The sequence below is a fragment of the Nerophis lumbriciformis genome, linkage group LG27 (assembly GCF_033978685.3).
Source record: "Nerophis lumbriciformis linkage group LG27, RoL_Nlum_v2.1, whole genome shotgun sequence".
Taxonomy (NCBI): domain Eukaryota; kingdom Metazoa; phylum Chordata; class Actinopteri; order Syngnathiformes; family Syngnathidae; genus Nerophis; species Nerophis lumbriciformis.
In genome coordinates, this window is record NC_084574.2 from 8,273,908 (window position 1) to 8,298,196 (window position 24,289).

Below are 24,289 nucleotides of genomic sequence, written 5' to 3' on the forward strand. Positions count from 1 at the left end.
AAGCCAACACCAAGAATAGACATTTGAAAGGCAATTTAAAATAAATAAAGAATAGTGAACAACGGGCTGAATAAGTGTACGTTATATGAGGCATAAATAACCAACTGGTATGTTAACGTAACATATTATGGTAAGAGTCATTCAAATAACTATAACATATAGAACATGCTATACGTTTACCAAACAATCTGTCACTCCTAATCGCTAAATCCCATGAAATCTTATACGTCTAGTCTCTTACGTGAATGAGATAAATAATATTATTTGATATTTTACGCTAATGTGTTCATAATTTCACACATAAGTCGCTCCTGAGTATTAGTCGCACCCCCGGCCAAACTATGAAAAAAACTGGCTTATAGTCCGAAAAATATGGTAGACTGTCGATTTTACAATAACATTTTACAAAATTTTACTGTAAAATATCGCGTTTATTTGTTGTTTTTTTTTACATTTTACGGTAAATGGAAAAACAGTACCACTGTTTTTGGGGGGTTTTTTTACGGAAAAATCTGGCAGTTTAGTTGCCAGAATTCTTGTGTTAAATTGACATTGGTTTTTACAGTACAAACAGTACAAATTATTTTCTTATTCTGCCAGTTTTTCTACCGTAAAAACAAAAGATAATATTTTAAGGGAAAAAACATGAGATAAAAAAGTAACTGATATTTATTTGGTGTTTTTATGTAAAACATTTTTTAATGCTACCATGAAATATATGGAATAATGTGACATATAAAAAAAAAGTATATAAAAAGTTTTGTTTAAAAAAAAAAAAAAAATAGAAGAGAGTTCAAATAATATTTTAAGGGAAAAAACATGAGATGAAAAAAGTAACTGATATTTATACAGCGTTTTTATGTAAAACAATTGTTAATGCTACTATAAACTATATGGAATAATGCGACATGTAAAAAAATGTTATTTAAAAAAACTTGTTAAAAAAAAAAAAAGTTAAAATAATATTTTAAGGGGAAAAACATGATAAAAAAGTAACTGAGATTTATTTGGTGTTTTTATGTAAAACATTTTTTAATGCTACCATAAAATATATGGAATAATGCGACATGTACGTTATATGAGGCATAAATAACCAACTGGTATGTTAACGTAACATATTATGGTAAGAGTCATTCAAATAACTATAACATATAGAACATGCTATACGTTTACCAAACAATCTGTCACTCCTAATCGCTAAATCCCATGAAATCCTATACGTCTAGTCTCTTACGTGAATGAGATAAATAATATTATTTGATATTTTACGCTAATGTGTTCATAATTTCACACATAAGTCGCTCCTGAGTATAAGTCGCACCCCCGGCCAAAATACTGTATTTACATTATAGATATTATCTGTGCTTTTAGCTCAGTAGTCAGGACGCTGGCCTTTCACAGCGGCAACCTGGGTTTGAGCCAAGCAGGGCTGTCTGTGATTGACCGCTGTGAGCACCAATTATTGCATTCTGCCGTCAAAATCGGGGGCCCCTGATTGGGTGGGCCTCAGCCCGTGTCATAAAGCCCAATAAAGATCACTACAATCTTAAACCCAATCAAAGCTTGTTGCCATCCCGTACTACACTTGTTATCCAACTGAAACAAGTCCGTCAAAAACAGGTCCCGCCAATAGCTCCGCCTCTTTAATCTGGTGCCAAGCATAACAATCACTTGTCTGAGAAGTGATTTGTTTGTTATTGTGAATGCAGCTGGTACTGTATACCTGCATGCCATCTGCATGGAGGCGTACACAAGCCGTTGACTTATGGGTTGCCGGGCAGATTAGGTTTGATGAAAACAAAAACACATTGATGGCCAGCAGGAAGATATTGATCAATGTCAATCGGCATGTTGCCTTTCCAGCACCGTGCCCGCTGCGTGACCAAATATGACAGGCGAGGATGTGCACTAACCTGTCTGTGTTTTTTTCCAGTCAGGCACCCAACGGCGGCCCAGGCCTCACCTGTGCAGAGACAGACACAAAACTCAGGGGTGGCTTTGTGTGTTTGTGCTGAGGTATGACTTGTCTGAGATCTTTTTTCACTCTCACTCCAAACAAGCGAAACGATGACGTTAAGGAAAAAGGCAAATGCACTTTTTTTCTTCTGTCGCTTTTGCCCATGCATTCTCTAACAGCAGAATTACCACGCCATCTACTGTTCGCAGTTGGAACGACAAGCTGCGTTCCCATTATGTGTTTATGAGCGAGGGTAACAGGTAGCACCAAATCAATTAGGGGTGCGAAATGCGAAACACTGCTCAGACTGTTTCATTTGGACACCTCATACACTGACACGGCTAAATAATGAAATATAATCATAAGAATTAATTGCATTTTCAAATAGATTCATTGACCTGCATGACATTATGGCAGGGGTCCCCAAACTACGGCCCGCGGGCGAGATCCGGCGCGCCAGCGTCCAAAATCCGGTCCGAGGGAAGACCCAATTAAAAAAAAAAAAAAAAAAAGATTTTTTAAAAATCATTATTTTCTTAAATCTGTCCTTTCTAATCCATTTTCTACCGCTTGTTACTCTCGGTGTCTCCTAGCCGCTCAGGCAAATCATATTGTCTAAAAAAATGCATTTTCCGATAATGTGACATCATCGTGCTCTGAATATATATATATATATATATATATATATATATATATATATATATATATATATATATATACATATACATACATACATGTATGTGTGTATATATATTAGGGCTGCAACAACTAATCGATTAAATCGATTATAAAAATAGTTGGCGATTAATTTAGTCATCGATTCGTTGGATCTATGCTATGCGCAGAGGCTACTTTTTTATTTTTTTAAATAAACCTTTATTTATAAACTGCAACATTTAAAAACAGCTGAGAAACAATAATCAAAATAAGTATGGTGCCGGTATGCTGTTTTTTTCCCAAGAAAATACTGGAAAGGATAGAAATGTAGTTTGTCTCTTTTATCCGATTATTAATCGATCAATCGAAGTAATAATCGACAGATTAATCGATTATCAAATAAATTGTAGCCCTAGTGTATATATATATATATATATATATATATATATATATATATATATATATATATATATATATATATATATATATACACACACACATGTATATATATATATATGTATATATATATATATACATACATACATATATATACATACATACATATATATACATACACATACACACACATATATATATATATATATATATATATATATATATATACACACATGTATGTATATACATACCGGTACATATATATATATATATATATATATATATATACAAACATGTATATATACATATATATATATATATACATACATATATACATATATATATATATATATATATATATATACACACACACACACACACAATTTTTTTTTAACCCAATGTGGCCCCCCGAGTCAAAAAGTTTGGGGACCCCTGCATTATGGTAACGCAAAACCACCACTGTTTTGTAATCAACATTCCTATTGGCTTAAACTGCACTTTTTGGGGGAATTTTGCCTATTCTAAATCCTTATGCAACACAACATATGGCTTTTCTTTCTTTATGCATTCTAACTCATAAAATATGGAAAGTATAAGGTGGCTAACAATGCAGCTAATGAGTACACTATTGTGCCCATAAAGCCCTCTAAAAACCGTCAACAATACTCCATTTACATGTCGTGACCTCAATGTTAACTAAGTATTAGCGATATTATAAGCGCTAACAAAAAAAACATTTTTAGCGGCTAACCAGCTTATGCTGCTATATTGAGTTATTGAGCTGCAGCATCGCCTCAGAGTTGGTGAAAGTTCATTCTGCATTATAAATCACGCCTCTTGCTTTTACAGCAGAAGGTTGTTGCCATAAACCGAAAAGTTGGTCAACTTTGACATTCAACATTCACCCAGAGATGGTGAGAAAGACATAAATATGCTTGTATGGGGCACTTTATTTTTTGATTAATTCTTTGTCCAAACGGGAAGATATAAACATGCCATCAGTCGGCATCTCAATAATAGCAAACATTGTACAATAAGTGATTGTTTAATTATGCATTTCTTGTTTAGCATTTAGGAATACCGCTACACGAGGCTCAGTGTTTCACTAAAGTTGGATCTGTTTAGCACTCAGCTTGTAAAACTTGTAGCTCATCTTCCTTATACTCAGGCTCAAAAATAAGTTTCTGGATCATCATTTGTCCCAAAGTAGTCTTTGTTGTCACTCAACTCTGTGATGAGTACAGTAGTAGTGCTGTCACGACCTGTACCCACAGGTCTGACATTTCCTTGTGTTTCTTAGTTTTGTATTCTCTTCCTCAGTTTACTTTCCAGCGCTCTTACTTTCTGTTCCACTTCCTGCCTGTTTCCCTGACCCGTCTCTAGGGATGGGATATGATAAGATGTTTCCGGTTTAAATTCCACTTTCGCTTCTGCTTAAAAAAATGGTTCCTTAACAGTTCTCTTACCGATTTTTAATAGGAAAAAAAAAGAGAAAACATGGTGGATTAGCATCAACTTTGTTTAAAGGTAGCATGACTTTACAAAGCCTACTGTGAGGTCTCAAGAGGCTCATACTTGAAGAAAAAAATCACTTTTTTGTAAATATACTGTACACAATAATTTAACATTTAGTAACACGTGATATGAACTTCTTACATGCAAAGTGAGATATGTCAAGTCTTTGTTAGTTATAATTTGGATGATTATGGCTTACAGTTTATGAAAACTGAATTGAAAGTCTTAGAAAATGTAATGTTTCAAAAATTGTAAGCCATGATGATAAAAAAATATAACAAATAAAGGCTTGACATATCTCACTTTGCATGTAATAAGTTAATATGACATATTAGTTTCACATTTGAAGTTAATTAATTATGATTAATTAATAACAGTCCCCACCAAGGACTGTTTTCCCTGCTGGACTCTGGAAAGAGGTTCCGTAGCAGAACCTCCAGGTTCTGTAACAGCTTCTTCCCTCAGGCCATACGACTCTTGAACGCATCATAATAATCCCCTAAATTTCCCCCCAAAACGGATTAACTCGCTGGAATATAAAGACAATATAACATACATCCATAAACGTGGATGCATATGCAAAAGTGCAATATATTTATCTGTACAGTAATCTATTTATATCTGCAGCTTATTGCTCTTTTATCCTGCACTACAACGAGCTAATGCAACAAAATGTTGTTCTTATCTGTACTGTAAAGTTTAAATGTGAATGACAATAAAAAGGTTGTCTAAGTCTAAGAAGTCTAATTGCTGACATGAATGGACTTTTACACCATATTCTAATGTCATGACTTTCACCTGTATAATATAATGACTAGGGATGTCCCGATCCGATATTTGGATCGGATCGGCTGCCGATATTTGCCAAAAATTGCGTATCGGCAAGGCATGGGAAAATGCCGATCCAGATCCAGTTTAAAAAAAAACTCCGGTCCGTGTTTTCCAACGCACCGATTTAAATAATACATTCCACTTTTCTGCTGCTCCCTAATTTCCGTTCCGCATTTTCCAGCACACCTTCAACACATCCACAGGTCTGTGAATTCTCACGCAGTTGCTTTTAGCTGCTGGCATTACACGACAGGCTCTTCTCACTCTTTCCTGTGTTTCCCTCTCACAGACCGCAAGCGCACCTTCTTACACACGTCACATACTGTCACGTCATACGTCACATACGTATACGTCCTCCCCGAGCAGAGAGGTAGCAGCATGGCTAACGTTAGCTGTGATGCTAGCGCAGCTGTGCGAGCAACGCTCCCTCTAAGGTGCTCGCCTGTGCAATTTCGCACTGTTTAAGCGTCCTCGGCGCATAGCAAATCTATGCCACGCACAAAATCAAATAAAAAATAAGCGCATAACAATTTTCGACACACGGACATGACAGAGAAAACAGTTTTCGTCATCATTGTTCAAATATTGTGACGTCTGTCGAGACGCTTATCTCCATTCGGTGCCACACGTCCACACCATCAAAATGCAGAGGCAAAAATGTCCACATCAACACCGTATGAAAAAATTAGTGATTTTTTTAGTTGTGATTTCCTTCTCTGCATGAAAGTTTAAAAGTAGCACATATTAATGCAGTATGAAGAAGAATGTTTTAATGTAGACATGCAAGCCTTGAAAGAAAATGTTGAAAATCAAGACTACATTTCCTGCAAATGGGTGCATTTCTACCCTATATTTTAACTTTAGATTTATTCTCATATCAAACTCTTTTGGCTGTCTTTTTGACACTTACATCCGGCGCCCCCCTCCACACCCTGGATTATAAATAATGTCAATAATTCAATGTGATTATCTTGTGTGATGACTGTATTATGATGATAGTATATATCTGATAGTATATATCTGTATCATGAATCAATTTAAGTGGACCCCGACTTAAACAAGTTGAAAAACTTATTGGGGTGTTACCATTTAGTGGTCAATTGTACGGAATATGTACTTCACTGTGCAACCTACTAATAAAAGTCTCAATCAATCAATCAAAACACATAGAATCATCATACTGCTGTGATTATTGCATCAAGTGTACATTCAAGGCTAAGGCAAAATATCGAGATATATATCGTGTATCGCAATATGGGCTTAAAATATCGCAATATTAAAAAAAGGCCATATCGCCCAGCCCTAGTTCAATGATGCCATTTCTGTTTGTCATGTATAATTTTGTCTATTTTGTGTTTATCCTTGAATAAACAGGTCAGTTTCTTGTTACCAACCATTGTGTATTATTCAAACTCCCCTAATTCAGCTGGCTAGTTGTTATCAAGAGTACTAAAACCCTTTTCAACATGATTCTGACAACTAAGTAGGCTAAATAACTTTAAACTTTAATACATGCTCGGATAGGCCAGTATCGGTCAGTATCGGTATCGGTCAGTATCGGTATCGGATCGGAAATGCAAAAACAATATCGGTATCGGATCGGAAGTGCAAAAACCTGGATCGAGACATCCCTAATAATGACAGAGCAAATATGGTCACAGGAAAACATGCAACTTCTCTCTGACTACAATTGAACATCCACCTACTGAAAAATGCAAACTTTTGACCTCAAACTTAGTCGCTGCTGGGTGACATTCATCTAGGCCTCGCAGCCAGTCACAATCTGTCTCTCGTCGTGCTCATCTAAATGACAAGGTATTCATTTCAATTTAAAGAATAATAATAATAAATAATTAATAAATAATAAATAATAGCGCTACCATGAGAAGTGAATTAGTACCTGTTGTATTGACATCGGAGCGCTTAAAATTGCAACTTTTACTTATAATTATTGCATGTTATGTGTTCAAACGTTTCATGTCCTCCTCTTGATGAACTAGCAGCCTTTTCAAAATGACAAGTAGCGCTATTGCGATCTTTTCTTGTAAAATGTACCGTATTTTTCGGAGTATAAGTCGCACCGGCCAAAAATGCATAATAAAGAAGGAAAAAAACATTTAAGTCGCACTGGAGTATAAGTCACATTTTGTGGGGAAATGTATTTGATAAAAGCCAACACCAAGAATAGACATTTGAAAGGCAATTTAAAATAAATAAAGAATAGTGAACAACAGGCTGAATAAGTGTACGTTATATGAGGCATAAATAACCAACTGGTATGTTAACGTAACATATTATGGTAAGAGTCATTCAAATAACTATAACATATAGAACATGCTATACGTTTACCAAACAATCTGTCACTCCTAATCGCTAAATCCCATGAAATCTTATACGTCTAGTCTCTTACGTGAATGACCTAAATAATATTATTTGATATTTTACGCTAATGTGTTAATAATTTCACACATAAGTCCTTCCTGAGTATAAGTCTATGAAAAAAACTGCGACTTATAGTCCGAAAAATACGGCAGTCAACTTAAAAGCGTTTTTTGCGCCCGAGCACCGCCATTTTGTGATCTGGCATTGTGTAATGACGTCATCCCCACCTGGAAGAATCGAGAAGGCAATCGTTTGGAAAAAAAATGTCATCACACAAGTTAATCATCAGAGTATATACATTGAATTATTTACATTATTTACAATCCGGGAGGTAGGAATGCGGACGGGTTTGGGGCGGGGGTATTAGGTTGGGTTCCTATCAGCATACTGTCCCCATTCTCTATAGAAGGGATCAAATTTGGTATTTTTATAAACCACTGTAACATGGAAATGTCTGTCAACATTATTATACTCCAGGCAAAAAAATTTCGACATAAATGTCAATTTATGAAAGTAAGGCCTACATTTTCTAATTGGCTTAATGGTTTACAATTATCAATCAAATCTTGGAGAATGATTAAGAGTACAAAAGCCCTTAAATTGATATCTTTGTTAAAAACATTTATAGTGATTTAGGTAGCCCTTTTTGTCTTTTAAAAAAAAATCTTATATATATATATATATATATATTTAAAAAAAAAAATTATTATTATTATTTATTAATATTTAATACTCTATTTGATTTTGTTTTCTTTCCTTGTTGTTGAAAGTTGAGTGAATTATAGTTGAGTTGAGTGAAGTATGTTTGTTGTTCAATAAAAAATAAACAAATAAAATAAAAATATTTTTTTACATAAAAGCGACTCAAAATGGCGGTCACAACAAACCCTCACACTGCAAAAACTGAAATCTAAGTAAGATTAAATATCTCAAATAAGGGTGACATTTGCTTATTTTCTGTCTGATAAGATAATTCTTCTCACTAAGCAGATTTTATGTTAGAGTGTTTTACTTGTTTTAAGTGTTTTGGTCCTAAATGATCTCAGTAAGATATTACAACTTGTTGCTGAGATTTGATGAGCTATATTGAGTAAAACATGCTTGAAACTAGAATATCAACTGTTGCAAAGCTGTGTCATCAACACTCACAAGTATAAAACTACTTTTTTAAAGTAATCATTTCTTACTCTAGCATGAAAAAAAAAATTCATGATTTTGACACAAATGTGTCATAATTAAAACAGATGACAGTCAAATGGACTTGTATTATTTAAACATTCAACATGTGACATTTCAAACAATTTTGAACAGAAATAGTTCATGCACATTCAGATAAATTCTTCAAAATTACAATAAAAAAAAAATTATATATGTGTATATGCGCACTAATTGACTGAAAGAGCACGCATTTGGCGCGATGATGTCATGTTATCCATGGAAAAATGCATTTTTAGACAATATGATTTGCCTGAGCGGCTAAGAGACCCCGAGAGTAACAAGCGGTTGCCTTGTTGCCTTTCCATTAAGAACAATAAATTAGTTTTTAGTATAAGTTTGCTGGTTTCAAGAAATGTAATGCCGAGTGCATATCATTATGTCAAGATAATGGCACTAGCACAGTGGTTCTTAACCTTGTTGGAGGTACCGAACCCCACCAGTTTCATATGCGCATTCACCGAACCCTTCTTTAGTGAAAAATAAAATGTTGTTTTTTTTCAAATTCAAGACAAAGTTATATGTTTTTGGTAACATTTTAGTATGGGGAACATATTCTAAGTAACAAAGACTTAATTTAGAGTTATTTGGTTAGGGTTAGGGCCAGGGTTAGAGGGTCAGGGTTATAATAAGGCCATGCCGAATAAGGCATTAATAAGTACTTAATAATGACTAGTTAAGAGCCAATATGTTACTAATTTGCATGTTAATAAGCAACTAATTAATGGTGAATATGTTCCCCATACTAAAGTGTTACCATGTGTTTTTAGTGGTGCACAAAATGAAGCGTGCATGAACATCACCTTGTTCAAAGAACAAAACCAACACAGTGCATAAACTCACAACAAATTACACACCTGCAAATCAATCTGACTTCTGCTTCAATAGGGAGAAGTTTTTATTTACACGGTGAGTCGGGTGTGTCTTGACCTCCGCCGAACCCCTGAGCCCGACTCACCGAACCCCTAGGTTAAGAACCACTGCACTAGCATTTACTTCATTTAAGAACATTTTTCAACATATTGAGCAAAAAGGTCTCTTTTTTTCTACCAAGAAAAGTGCACTTGTTATTAGTGAGAATATACTTATTTTAAGGTATTTTTGGGTTCATTGAAGTTAGCTCATTTTACTTGTTTTGGAAAGTCTTGACAAGCCAAATTTTCTTGTTCTATTGGCAGATAATTTTGCTTAGTTCAAGTAAAATACCCCTAATTTTTTAATTGTTTTTTCTTGTTTTTGAATACTGACTTTTTGCAGTGCACCTTTGACGGGCTGCACCCAATTATTCACTCTTACACTGCAAAAAGTCAGTGTTCAAAAACAAGGGAAAAAAATACAAAAATGAGGGGTATTTTATTTGAACTAAGCAAAATTATCTGCCAATAGAACAAGAACATTCGGCTTGACAAGACTTTCCATCCATCCATCCATCCATCCATCCATCTTCTTCCGCTTATCTGAGGTCGGGTCGCGGGGGCAGCAGCCTAAGCAGGGAAGCCCAGACTTCCCTCTCCCCAGCCACTTCGTCCAGCTCTTCCCGGGGGATCCAGAGGCGTTCCCAGGCCAGCCGGGAGACATAGTCTTCCCAACTTGTCCTGGGTCTTCCCCGTGGCCTCCTACCGGTCGGACGTGCCCTAAACACCTCCCTAGGGAGGCGTTCGGGTGGCATCCTGACCATATGCCCGAACCATCTCATCTGGCTCCTCTCAAGACTTTCCAAAACAAGTAAAATGAGTTAACTTCAATGAACCCAAAAATACCTTAAAATAAGTATATTCTCACTAATAACAAGTGCACTTTTCTTGGTAGAAAAAAAAAGAGACCTTTTTGCTCAATATGTTGAAAGATATTCTTAAATGAAGTAAATGCTAGTGCCATTATCTTGACATAATGATATGTGCTCGGCATTACATTTCTTGAAAACAGCAAACTTATACTAAAAACTAATTTATTGTTCTTAATGGAAATTCAACAAAGCAACCGCTTGTTACTCTCGGGGTCTCCTAGCCGCTCAGGCAAATCATATTGTCTAAAAATGCATTTTTCCATCGATAACATGACATCATCGCGCCAAGTGCGTGCTCTTTTTAATTGTAATTTTGAAGAATTTATCTGAATGTGCATGAACTATTTCTGTTCAAAATAGGTAAAGGGGAACATTATCACAATTTCAGAAGGGTTAAAACCATTAAAAATCAGTTCCCAGTGGCTTATTTTATTTTTCGAAGTTTTTTTAAAAATTTTACCCATCACGCAATATCCCTAAAAAAAGCTTCAAAGTGCCTGATTTTAACCATCGCTATATACACCCGTCCATTTTCCTGTGATGTCACATAGTGAAGCCAACACAAACAAACATGGCGGAAAGAACAGCAAGCTATAGCGACATTAGCTCGGATTCAGACTCGGATTTCAGCGGCTTAAGCGATTCAACAGATTACGCATGTATTGAAACGGATGGTTGTAGTGTGGAGGCAGGTAGCGAAAACGAAATTGAAGAAGAAACTGAAGATATTGAGCCATATCGGTTTGAACCGTATGCAAGCGAAACCGACGAAAACGACACGACAGCCAGCGACACGGGAGAAAGCGAGGACGAATTCGGCGATCGCCTTCTAACCAACGATTGGTATGTGTTTGTTTGGCATTAAAGGAAACTAACAACTATGAACTAGGTTTACAGCATATGAAATACATTTGGCAACAACATGGACTTTGAGAGTGCAGACAGCCCAATTTTCATCAATTAATATATTCTGTAGACATACCCTCATCCGCTCTCTTTTCCTGGGGGTCTGGCGGCAGATTTCTTTGACTTTATCGTTGAAAATGCATCTGCTTTGAGTGTCGCAGGATATCCACACATTCTTGCCATCTCTGTCGTAGCATAGCTTTCGTCGGTAAAGTGTGCGGAACAAACGTCCAATTTCTTGCCACTTTCGCATCTTTGGGCCACTGGTGCAACTTGAATCCGTCCCTGTTGGTGTTGTTACACCCTCCGACAACACACCGACGAGGCATGATGTCTCCAAGGTACGGAAAACAGTCGAAAAAACGGAAAATAACAGAGCTGATTTGACTCGGTGTTTGAGAAAATGGCGGATTGCTTCCCGTTGTGACGTCACGTTGTGACGTCACGTTGTGACGTCACGTTGTGACGTCATCACTCCGAGAGCGAATAATAGAAAGGCGTTTAATTCGCCAAAATTCACCCATTTAGAGTTCGGAAATCGGTTAAAAAAATATATGGTATTTTTTCTGCAACATCAAGGTATATATTGACGCTTACATAGGTCTGGTGATAATGTTCCCCTTTAAATGTTTGAATATTAACTGTTAGTTTACTGTACTGTGCCAAATGCACTACTATATGAGTACATATTTTCTATTGTTTCATTGAAAATAAAACAGCAAAGTCCATTTGGCTGTCATCCGTTTTAATTATGAGACACAATTGTGTCAAAGTCATGATTTTTTTTGTTCATGCTAGAAATAAGAAATGATGACTTTAAAAAAGTAGTTTTATACTTGTGAGTGTTGATGACACAGCTTTGCAACAGTTGATATTCTAGTTTCAAGCATGTTTTACTCAATATAGCTCATCAAATCTCAGCAACAAGCTGTAATATCTTACTGAGATCATTTAGGACCAAAACCCTTAAAACAAGTAAAACACTAACATAAAATCTGCTTAGTGAGAAGCAGGGGCGTCACTAGCTTTTAAGGACAGGGGGGGCTTAGCCCCCCGGGGCACAAAACTTCACAAACGGCTAACAAAGACTTATAAATTATTCATTGTTGTTATTATTATTTTTTTTAAATGCACGGGACGAAATGAAATGCTCCCCGGGACGATGGCTTTTAACCATTTTTTTTATTTTTATTTTTATGTATTTATTCATTTTACATTTTATATTAAATGTCTTGGTTTTTCCTCCCTCTGAAAATCCTATGAAATGTTTAACAAGCCATCCTATAATAATACAACAGCTATTAATGTAACTATACAATAAGACAAATATATTTAATGATGTTTTTTTCCATTATTTTAACAATAGGCTAATGTATATTACTTTATATAGATTCTACAAGAAACACAAAACTTAAAAATTGAATTATTTACAATTGCACACACAAAGTTTCGTGCAGCTTCACTCATCGTAAAGGAAGATAATGTGCTTCGTACACCTGCAGGACCGCAAGCAAGGTCGCAGAGAAAATGCGTACTGGAATTTGAGTGATGTGGGCATTTTCTATATGAACAAGTGGAATGGATTGGATACCGACGCACTAAAGGGGCTCTCTACCTTAAGCTACGAAGTGAGGGGAAACTGAGTGAATAATAACCAGAGGTGGGTAGTAACGCGCTACATTTACTCCGTTACATCTACTTGAGTAACTTTTGGGATAAATTGTACTTCTAAGAGTAGTTTTAATGCAACATACTTTTACTTTTACTTGAGTATATTTATAGAGAAGAAACGCTACTTTTACTCCGCTACTTTTATCTACATTCAGCTCGCTACTCGCTACTAATTTTTATCGATCTGCTAATGCACGCTTTGTTTGTTTTGGTACCTCAATAGTGCCTGCGTTTCAACAAATACAGTCACTGGTGACGTTCACTACGTTCCACCAATCAGATGCAGTCACTGGTGACGTTGGACCAATCAAACAGAGCCAGGGGTCACATGACCGGACTTAAACAAGTTGAAAAACTTATTGGGGTGTTACCATTTAGTGGTCAATTGTACGGAATATGTACTGTACTGTGCAATCTACTAATAAAAGTTTCAATCAATCAATCAATCAATCAAAAGCGTGAAGGATTTTTTCAACCGTACATCCCGTCAAAAGCCTAAAGACTGACTGCACAGTTCCTGTCTTCACAATAAAAGTTCCGCTCCATCGCGCCTGCGCTTTCAAAATAAGAGTCTCCGAAAGCCAGCGCAAACAAGCTAGCAAGCTATGGAATTTGCCGCCAATGTATTTCTTGTTAAGTGTCTTAAAACGAATATGGAAGCTGAACAAATAAGATGCCAAAAACCAACCACTTTCATGTGGTATTAGACAGAAAGGAGGAACTTTTTTTATCCTCCATTTGAAAACATGGACGTTACCAGCACAACTGTCTGATTACAATCAATGCAAGTCATCAGAATCAGGTAATACACCAACTTATATTCTTGTCTTCATGAAAGAAAGGAATCTATATGTGTTAAACATGCATGTATATTCATTAAAACACCTTTAACATGTAAACAAAAACGGCAAAATAAATAAATACAAATTATATACTGTATATATCAATGTATGTATATATATATGTGTGTATATATGTGTATATATATATATATACATATATATATATATATATATGTGTGTGTGTGTATATATATATATATGTGTGTGTATATATATATATATATATATATATATATATATATATATATGTCTCTCAATGTGCTGTTATGAGCTAGCAAATATAACAACTACACTACCCAGCATGCAACGATAGTTACGAGCATGCGCGGTAGCCCTGAGAAGTTCCCACGCAGTTAGCAGTCTAGCTTCGAATGCCCTGTTGACACCAATATCTAGCGGCTGGAGGTCTTTTGTCAATCCACCCGGAATGACGGCGAGTATTGAATTAAGCGCGTAAGCGTGTCTCTCAATGTGCTGTTATGAGCTAGCCAAATATAACAACTACACTACCCAGCATGCAACGATAGTTACGAGCATGCGCGGTAGCCCTGAGAAGCGTTGTTGTATGCTGGCAGTTAGAATGTGGTTATGAGCACGCTGTGAGAAAACGTTGAGAACTCAGTTAACACGCCTCGTCTGCATTATTTATAATTAGACAGACAACACACTTAATAGGAGCCATTTTGGGGTCTTTACATAAACACACAAATGGAAATGAAACGTCACATATCCCAGCATGCACCGCGCGCTTCTTCTACGGGGAAAAAAGATGGCGGCTGTTTACCGTAGTTGCGAGACCTAAACTTTATGAAAATGAATCTTAATATTTATCCATATATAAAGCGCACCGGGTTATAAGGCGCACTGTCAGCTTTTGAGAAAATTTGGGGTTTTTAGGTGCGCCTTATAGTGCGGAAAATACGGTATGATATGTGTGTATATGTTACTCATCAGTTACTCAGTACTTGAGTAGTTTTTTCACAACATACTTTTTACTTTTACTCAAGTAAATATTTGGGTGACTACTCCTTACTTTTACTTGAGTAATAAATCTCTAAAGTAACAGTACTCTTACTTGAGTACAATTTCTGGCTACTCTACCCACCTCTGATAATAACAGGTTATATGATTATTTATTTAAACTCATATTCGGGCCACTTTATAATGAATATGTATTTGTAAAAAAAAATAATAATAAAAAAATAAAATAAAAAAAATAACACCAAATTATTTAGGGGGGGCTTAAGAATATTTTAGGGGGGCTTGAGCCCCCCTAAAATAGGCCTAACAACGCCAATGGTGAGAAGAATGATCTTATCAGACAGAAAATAAGCAAATATCACCCTTATTTGAGATATTTCATCTTACTTAGATTTCAGTGTAACTGCATATATGAATGTTAAACATGAACAACATTGTTATGTACACAATAGAACAATGGCGGTGGATAATGAGGACAAAGTCAGGTGAACAGGTGTGGTGAATGATGTCCTTAAAGCGACCGCTACAACTGTTTATGTTTGTCATGGCAAACTGTCACAGTATGTGTACTACTACACCTGTTGTGTCGCTTTAACTGTCACATATTCCCGCTTCCCTACTGCCTACATCGTTGGTGGTCTTGATAATTAAACGACTCTTACCCGCACGTCGCCATTTCGGGGTCATAACAACCGCAGCAATGCGCCTTCGTGACGGAGCCTCCATCCCCGACGAGAGGCCATGTCTCCCCGCTTGGGACGTCTGCTCGTCGCTCATCAGAGGCAGGTGAGGGAAACCGCGCGAAGGGGGCCAGGCCGGAAGTGGAACACCAAAGTAAGAGCACGGGAAAGGAAACACGACTAAACTCGGGAAGAGAATACAAAACTCGGAAACGTGGCTACGTTTTATATTCATAAATGTAAGTTACCACACGGCAAAAAGTCAGTGTTAAAAAAAAAAAAAGAGGGGTATTTTATTTGAACTAAGCAAAATTATCTGCCAATAGAACAAGAAAATTTGGCTTGTCAAGACTTTCCAAAACAAGTAAAATTAGCTAACCCCAAGAGTGTCAAAGCGCTTTGAGTACCTTGAAGGTAGAAAAGTGCAATACAAGTATAATCTATTTAATAGTGATAATAAAATAGTAATAAAAATTCGTAATAAATAAAATAAATAAATTAGTAATAAAATAGTGTCAAAGCGCTTTGAGTACCTTGAAGGTAGAAAAGTGCAATACAAGTATAATCTATTTAATAGTGATAATAAAATAGTAATAAAAATTCGTAATAAATAAAATAAATAAATTAGTAATAAAATAGTGTCAAAGCGCTTTGAGTACCTTGAAGGTAGAAAAGTGCAATACAAGTATAATATATTTAATAGTGATAGTAAAATAGTAATAAAAATTCATAATAAATAAAATAAATAAATTAGTAATAAAATAGTGTCAAAGCGCTTTGAGTACCTTGAAGGTAGAAAAGTGCAATACAAGTATAATATATTTATAAATAAAATAAATAAATTAATAATAAAATAGTGTCAAAGCGCTTTGAGTACCTTGAAGGTAGAAAAGTGCAATACAAGTATAATCTATTTAATAGTGATAATAAAATAGTAATACAAATTCGTAATAAATAAATTAGTAATAAAATAGTGTCAAAGCGCTTTGAGTACCTTGAAGGTAGAAAAGTGCAATACAAGTATAATATATTTAATAGTGATAATAAAATAGTAATAAAAATTCGTAATAAATAAATAAAATACATAAATAAATAAATTAGTAATAAAATAGTGCTTCTTCCTACTCCTTTTCGAACATGTTGAGAAGAGAAACTGGAGATTGTGATGTATCATGTTGTATGCTTGCATGTTCCAAATAAACTCAAACTCAACTCAATGTAAAAACGCAACTGACGATTTTCACGGTACATTTGTGGCGACTGGGCAGCCTCGCTGACATTGCACTGCAAAAAGTCAGTGTTTAAAAACAAGAAAAAAAAACCACAAAAATGAGGGGTATTTTACTTGAACTAAGCAAAATTATCTGTCAATAGAACAAGACAATTTGGCTTGTCAAGACTTTCCAAAACAGGTAAAATGAGCTAACCTCAATGAACCCAAAATACCTTAAAATAAGTACATTCTCACTAATAACAAGTGCACTTTTCCTGGTAGAAAAAACAAATATGAGACCTTTTTGCTCAATATGTTGAAAAATATTCTTAAATGCTAGTGCCATTATCTTTTTTTTTTTTTTTTTTTTACCTGCATAATGATTTTTAATGATTAATTCTTTGTCTAAACGGGAAGATATAAACATGCCATCAGTCAGCATCCCAGTGAGAGCAGACATTGTACAGCAAGTGATTTCTTGTTTAGCATTTAGCAATACTGCTATATGATGCTCAGTGTTTCACTAGAGCTGCACCTGTTTAGCACTCAGCTTCTAAAACTTGTAAATAAATGATAAATGGGTGATACTTGTATAGCGCTTTTCGACCTTCAAGGTACTCAAAGCGCTTTGACAGTATTTCCACATTCACCCATTCACACACTGATGGCGGGAGCTGATATGCAAGGCCCTAACCAGCAGCCATCAGGAGCAAGGGGTGAAGTGTCTTGCTCAAGGACACAACGGACGTGACTAGGATGGTAGAAGGTGGGGATTGAACCCCAGTAACCAGTAACCAGCAACCCTTCGATTGCTGGCACGGCCACTCTACCAACTTCGCCACGCCGTCCCCCAGCTGTAGCTCATCCTCCTTATACTCAGGCTCAAAAATAAGTTTCTGGATCATCAAAGTAGTCTTTGTTGTCACTCAACTCCGTCATGAGTACAGTAGTAGTGCTGTACCCACAGGTCTGACATTTCCTTGCGTTTTAGTTTTGTATTCTCTTCCTCAGTTTACTTTCCAGCACTCTTACTTTCTGTTCCACTTTCCCTTACCCGCCTCTAGGGATGGGAATAGTTTTTAGTCAAATTTTTCCTAAAATCTCGTCTTAATCTTAGCTATTTTTTTCAGTCTAAAACATTGACTGAGGTTTTTGGATGTTTTTTGAAACACTTGGCCGTTGGCGCCACTGTTAGCTGACTACTGCTAGTGTTTATTTACGAGTTAGAATGCATAAAAAAAAAGGAAAAAATTTGCTTTTGTCTAACAAAAAGATTGTGAATGATAGACACAGTTGCAATAGAGTCCAGTTCCCCTTTAACAAGCATAAATATAAGTCAAAACAAAGAAACGTGTATAAGTTATTTTTTATGATTAGATTAATCTGTGCACACCTGGAAGTAAGAAAGCATGGAACAAAGGTGGATTTGACAAACTGTACCTGTGGATTCGTCCAATATCTTCTGCAATGGTAAAGGGCTGTATTTCCTCGATGGCTTTAACCCCCGGGGTCGTCTCTGGCGGACTTTTTGCACGTTTCAAACACCGCCGTGATGACAACAAACCCCAGGCCTTTTCCTCGCGGTTGCCTCTTCAGCAGGCGTCTTCTGAAACATCGCTGGCGTTTCAAATGGCTGATCGTGTTCGATGTGTTGAAGTGCGATGGTTTTCTGCTCCGAGTGGAATGCTTTGAAAAACCTTGAGTGCAGGAATGGCCAAATCCATCAAAGATCATTGATGCACACTGCAAAAACTGAAATCTAAGTAAGATGAAATATCTCAAATAAGGGTGATATTTGCTTATTTTCTGTCTGATAAGATAATTCTTCTCACTAAGCAGATTTTATGTTAAGAGTGTTTTACTTGTTTTAAGTGTTTTGGTCCTAAATGATCTCAGTAAGATATTACAGCTTGTTGCTGAGATTTGATGAGCTATATTGAGTAAAACATGCTTGAAACTAGAATATCAACTGTTGCAAAGCTGTGTCATCAACACTCACAAGTATAAAACTACTTTTTTAAAGTAATCATTTCTTACTTCAAGCATGAAAAAAAAAATCATGACTTTGACACATTTGTGTATATTATAATTTAAAAAAATTTGGGCCGGGGGCCAGGCTGTATATATGCGCACTAATTGACTGAAAGAGCACGCACTTGGCGCGATGATGTCATGTTATCAATGGAAAAATGCATTTTTAGACAATATGATTTGCCTGAGCGGCTAGGAGACCCCGAGAGTAACAAGCGGTTGCCTTGTTGCCTTTCCATTAAGAACAATACATTAGTTTTTAGTATAAGTTTGCTGGTTTCAAGAAATGTAATGCAGAGCGCATATCATTATGTCAAGATAATGGCACTAGCATTTACTTAATTTAAGAATATTTTTCAACATATTGAGCAAAAAGGTCTCTTTTTTTTTTTCTACCAAGAAATGTGCACTTGTTATTAGTGAGAATATACTTATTTTAAGGTATTTTTGGGTTCATTGAGGTTAGCTAATTTTACTTGTTTTGGAAAGTCTTGACAAGCCAAATTGTCTTGTTCTATTGGCAGATAATTTTGCTTAGTTCAAGTAAAACACCCCTCATTTTTGTGGGAGTTGAGTTGAGTTTGAGTTTATTTGGAACATGCAAGCATACAACATGATACATCACAATCTCCAGTTTCTCTTTTCAACATGTTCGAAAAGGAGTAGGAAGAAGCAGAGCTTATTTATTAATCCTACCCCTTTTCTTTTACATAACAGTTGCTAAAACTTTTGTTCACTTCCTGTTCTCGATTTATTCACAATATACTCCATAAGTAATCACAATAAAAATAAGTAAATAAATAATAATTGGTGAAGTAAGTTACATTTCATATGATGAGATAAGTAAGATTATTTTGAGAGTGAAAGAATGGAGGAATTAAATAAATTCAGAATGTTTATCCTGGTTCTTCTTCTTTGTACTTTGTAAACACTTTTAAGTTTGAAGAGTTTCTTGAAGTGGATCATATTAGTACATTGTTTGATTGCTTTGTTTAATCCATTCCATCATTTAATTCCACATACTGATATACTGAAGGTCTTAAGTGTTGTACGTGCGTACAAATACATACGTACATTTACGGTAATAAATCGTAAAAATAGGGAACATAGATTTTTATGGTAAAAAAAAAAGTAGCAGCTCAGTCGGCAGAATCTTGTGGTAAAAATTACAGTGGTACTGTTTTTCAGTTTATTAGTCAAAAATGGCCATAGATTTTTTGGTAAAAAGCCGGTTAGTTACCAATTTTAACGTAAAGACTACAGTGGCACAGTTTTTAAATTTATAATAATGTGGTGTAAAAAAATACCATACTTTTTATGACTGAGCTGTCAGTTTTTTTTAATCGTAAAATCTTTTTTTATTATTTGTTTATTGTATTTTTGACGTACATTATAGGGACCAAACGTTTGGACACACCTCCTCATTCAATACGTTTTTCTTTATTTTCATGACTATTTACATTGTAGATTGTCACATCAAAACTATGAATGAACACATGTGGAGTTATGTACTTAACAAAAAAAGGTGAAATGACAGAAAACATGTTTTATAGATCAGATAGGTCTTTATTGTCATTGCACAAGTACAACGAAACTTTGTTTTCAGCACAAACCCGTTCAAGATGAGACAAACAAACAGTGTACAGGGTTACAGAACAGGAACTGATGGGTCGCCACAAGGCGCCCCGTAAAAGATGGGAAAAAGGTAAAACTCTGGGGAAAAAGATGAGTAAAAAAATACAATCTAGTCTGGGCTCCTAAGGGGGCCTAGTCTGGAGTGGGAAAAAACCTCCATGCAATGCACACATAAACACGTTACATTCAATCACGACAAACTCGCAACAGACGGGCGGGGAGTTGGGGCCCTGGAAGGCGACCGCTGCTATGAAGCGCTGCCATCCGACCATCACCCACGTGGGGAAACAAGCGGTGGTGAAGGCGTGGGGTGGGGGAGGGGGTGTGTGTGCCCAATTGTCTTGGGTGTGATGATGTAATGTTTTTTATAGACTGAGGCCGATCTGCAAAAGTTCGACTCCAGGTGTCGTTGAGGAGTGAGGGAGGTGAGGTGTCCTCGGTGGTGTTTTTCAAAACAGCCTGGTCCTGTTTCCACAGCGTCAAGGCCATTCGAGGGAGTCAAATCGTAGATTAGGATGTTTGTTTTCCGCGAGCAGACAAAACAATGACTTATATTCTATCCATCCATCCATCCATCCATCTTCTTCCGCTTATCCGAGGTCGGGTCGCGGGGGTCTTCCCCGCGGCCTCCTACCGGTCGGACATGCCCTAAACACCTCCCTAGGGAGGTGCTCGGGTGGCATCCTGACCAGATGCCCGAACCACCTCATCTGGCTCCTCTCGATGTGGACGAGCAGCGGCTTTACTTTGAGCTCCCCCCGGATGGCAGAGCTTCTCATCCTATCTCTAAGGGAGAGCCCCGCCACCCGGCGGAGGAAACTCATTTCAGCCGCTTGTACCCGTGATCTTGTCCTTTCGGTCATAACCCAAAAGCTCATGACCATAGGTGAGGATGGGAACGTAGATGGACCGGTAAATTGAGAGCTTTGCCTTCCGGCTCAGCTCCTTCTTCACCACAACGGATCGATACAGCGTCCGCATTACTGAAGACGCCGCACCGATCCGCCTGTCGATCTCACGAGCCACTCTTCCCTCACTCGTGAACAAGACTCCGAGGTACTTGAACACCTCCACTTGGGGGAAAGATCTCCTCCCCAACCCGGAGATGGCACTCCACCCTTTTCCGGGCGAGAACCATGGACTCGGACTTGGAGGTGCTGATTCTCATCCCAGTCGCTTATTTTCTAGTTTCTTCAAAATAGCCACCCTTTGCTCTGATCACTGCTTTGCACACTCTCGGCATTCTCTCCGTGAGCTTCTAGCACACCTGTGAAGTGAAAACCCTTTCAGGTGACAGGCGGCATGGCGTAGTGGGTAGAGCAACCGTGCCAGAAACCTTAGGGTTGCAGGTTCGCTCCCCGCCTCTTACCATCCAAAAATCGCTGCCGTTGTGTCCTTGGGCGGGACACTTCACCCTTTGCCCCCGGTGCCACTCGCACCGGTGAATTGAATGATGAATGATAGGTGGTGGTCGGAGGGGCCGTTGGCGCAGATTGCAGCCACGCTTCCGTCAGTCTACCCCCAGGGCAGCTGTGGCTATGAAAGTAGCTTACCACCACCAGGTGTGAATGAATGATGGGTTCTACATGTAAAGCGACTTTGGGTACTTAGAAAAGCGCTATATAAATCCCAGTTATTATTATTATTATTACCTCTTGAAGCCCGCCGAGAGAATGCCAAGAGTGTGCAAAGGGTGGCTATTTTGAAGAAACTAGAATATAAAACATGTTTTCAGTTATTTCACCTTTTTTTTTTGTTAAGTACATAACTCCACATGTGTTCATTCATAGTTTTGATGTGACTATCTACAATGTAAATACTTTACTATGCATATAATTGAACAGTGTTTATGTAGTGTACAATGTGTATTTATAATATGTTGTGAAAAGGAAATTTCATCATTTTTGGAAGATCATCTTGTATTTGACATTGTTTATAGGGTTAGGCACAATAAGTGTTCAACTTCAGCCTCAACCCTTTCAGTCTGCAACATTTTCAATTTATGAATGTACAACTGTTTGTTTATGTAAAACTGTTTGTTTATTTTGTTGACCATTGACCGAAGAAATAATAAACTAACTAAGTAAAATAGTCATGAAAATAAAGAAAACGCATTGTATGAGAAGATGTGTCCAAACGTACATGTGAAGTGAAGTGAAGTGAATTATATTTATATAGCGCTTTTTCTCTAGTGACTCAAAGCGCTTTACATAGTGAAAGCCAATATCTAAGTTACATTTAAACCAGTGTGGGTGGCACTGGGAGCAGGTGGGTAAAGTGTCTTGCCTAAGGACACAACGTCAGTGACTAGGATCGAACCTGGAACCCTCAAGTTGCTGGCACGGCCGCTCTACCAACCGAGCCATACCGCCCCAACATAGTCCACAAAAAAAGGTGAAATAACTGAAAACATGTCTTATATTCTAGTTTCTTCAAAATAGCCACCCTCCGCTCTCATCACTGCTTTGCACACTCTTGGCATTCTCTCCATTAGCTTCAAGCACACCTGTGAAGTGAAAACCCTTTCAGGTGGTACTGCGTCAAAAAGCGACATCAGTGAGTAAAGGATATCACCACATGGGCTCAGGAACATCTCATCTGAAAATTTGGACAGCCTTATTAGGAGCCTTTGTAACCTGTTTGCTTTAGGGCTGCAACTAACGATTAATTTGATAATCTGTCGATTATTACTTCGATTAATCGATTAGTAATCGGATAAAAGAGACAAACTACATTTCTATCCTTTCCAATATTTTATTGAAAAAAAAAAACGTGGATATTTTGAAAATAACCTGCGATGACGTTGCATTTCTTGGAGGGCTGTGAAAGTTACCGCGGTAATATAATAAAGGCGCACGGGTGCTGTTGACCCGAGTCCATTCCGTGGCGTGGGAACATTTAGCTGTGTTCAGTTACTGTTGAGCCACGAGCGTAGGAAAAAATAACGAGCAGAAATGCAAAGTCGCTCTCCCGATAAGACACGACTATTTTTATTCATTTAGATTACACTTTACTGCATTATAGGGTTGTCCCTATACCAATATTTTGGTACCGGTATAAGGACCAAAATGTATTTTGAAATACAAAAAAATGTCATTATTGTCTTTATTTTAACAGAAAATCTTATGATACTTTTAAATCGAGTGTCCGGCCTGAGATGGGTAGGTTGTGAGTTCAAACCCCGGCCGAGTCATACCAAAGACTATAAAAATGGGACCCATTACCTCCCTGCTTGGCACTCAGCATCAAGGGTTGCAATTGGGGGTTAAATCACCCAAAAATGATTCCCGGGCGCGGCAACCGCTGCTGCTCACTGCTCCCCTCACCTCCCAGGGGGTGATCAAGGGCGATGGGTCAAATGCAGAGAATAATTTCGCCACACCTAGTGTGTGTGTGTGACAATCATGGCTACTATAACTTTTAACATATGTTTCTTATGGACGGCGTGGCTCGGTTGGTAGAGCGGCCGTGCCAGCAACTTGGGGGTTCTTGGTTCAATCTCCGGCTTCCGCCATCCTAATCATGTCTGTTGTGTCCTTGAACACGACACTTCACCCTTGCTCCTGATTGTGGTTAGGGCCTTGCAATCAG

The 24,289-nt window shown here is 37.2% G+C and overlaps 2 protein-coding genes across 6 annotated transcripts in view; one reads left to right on the top strand and one right to left on the bottom strand.

Moving 5' to 3' along the window:
* rnf150a (ring finger protein 150a) overlaps positions 1 to 16,070 on the bottom strand; it is a 101,252-nt gene extending 85,182 nt beyond the window's left edge. For 3 of the 4 annotated variants that reach the window (XM_061922965.1, XM_061922966.1, XM_061922963.1), the window contains exons 1-2: positions 15,802 to 15,898; positions 1,914 to 1,963 (exon numbers count right to left, since the gene is read on the bottom strand). The gene's annotated coding sequence lies outside the window, so the exon portion shown is untranslated. Of the gene's footprint in view, positions 1 to 1,913; positions 1,964 to 15,801 lie in introns of all 4 variants that reach the window. The other variant, XM_061922964.1, reaches the window with a different exon arrangement.
* The window catches only part of il2 (interleukin 2), a 136,010-nt gene that overhangs the window by 14,329 nt on the left and 97,392 nt on the right, over positions 1 to 24,289 (top strand). For both annotated transcript variants that reach the window (XM_072916360.1, XM_072916359.1), the window contains exon 2: positions 1,934 to 2,016. In XM_072916360.1, the coding sequence (XP_072772461.1) occupies positions 1,934 to 2,016 (83 nt within the window). The remainder of the gene's footprint in view (positions 1 to 1,933; positions 2,017 to 24,289) is intronic.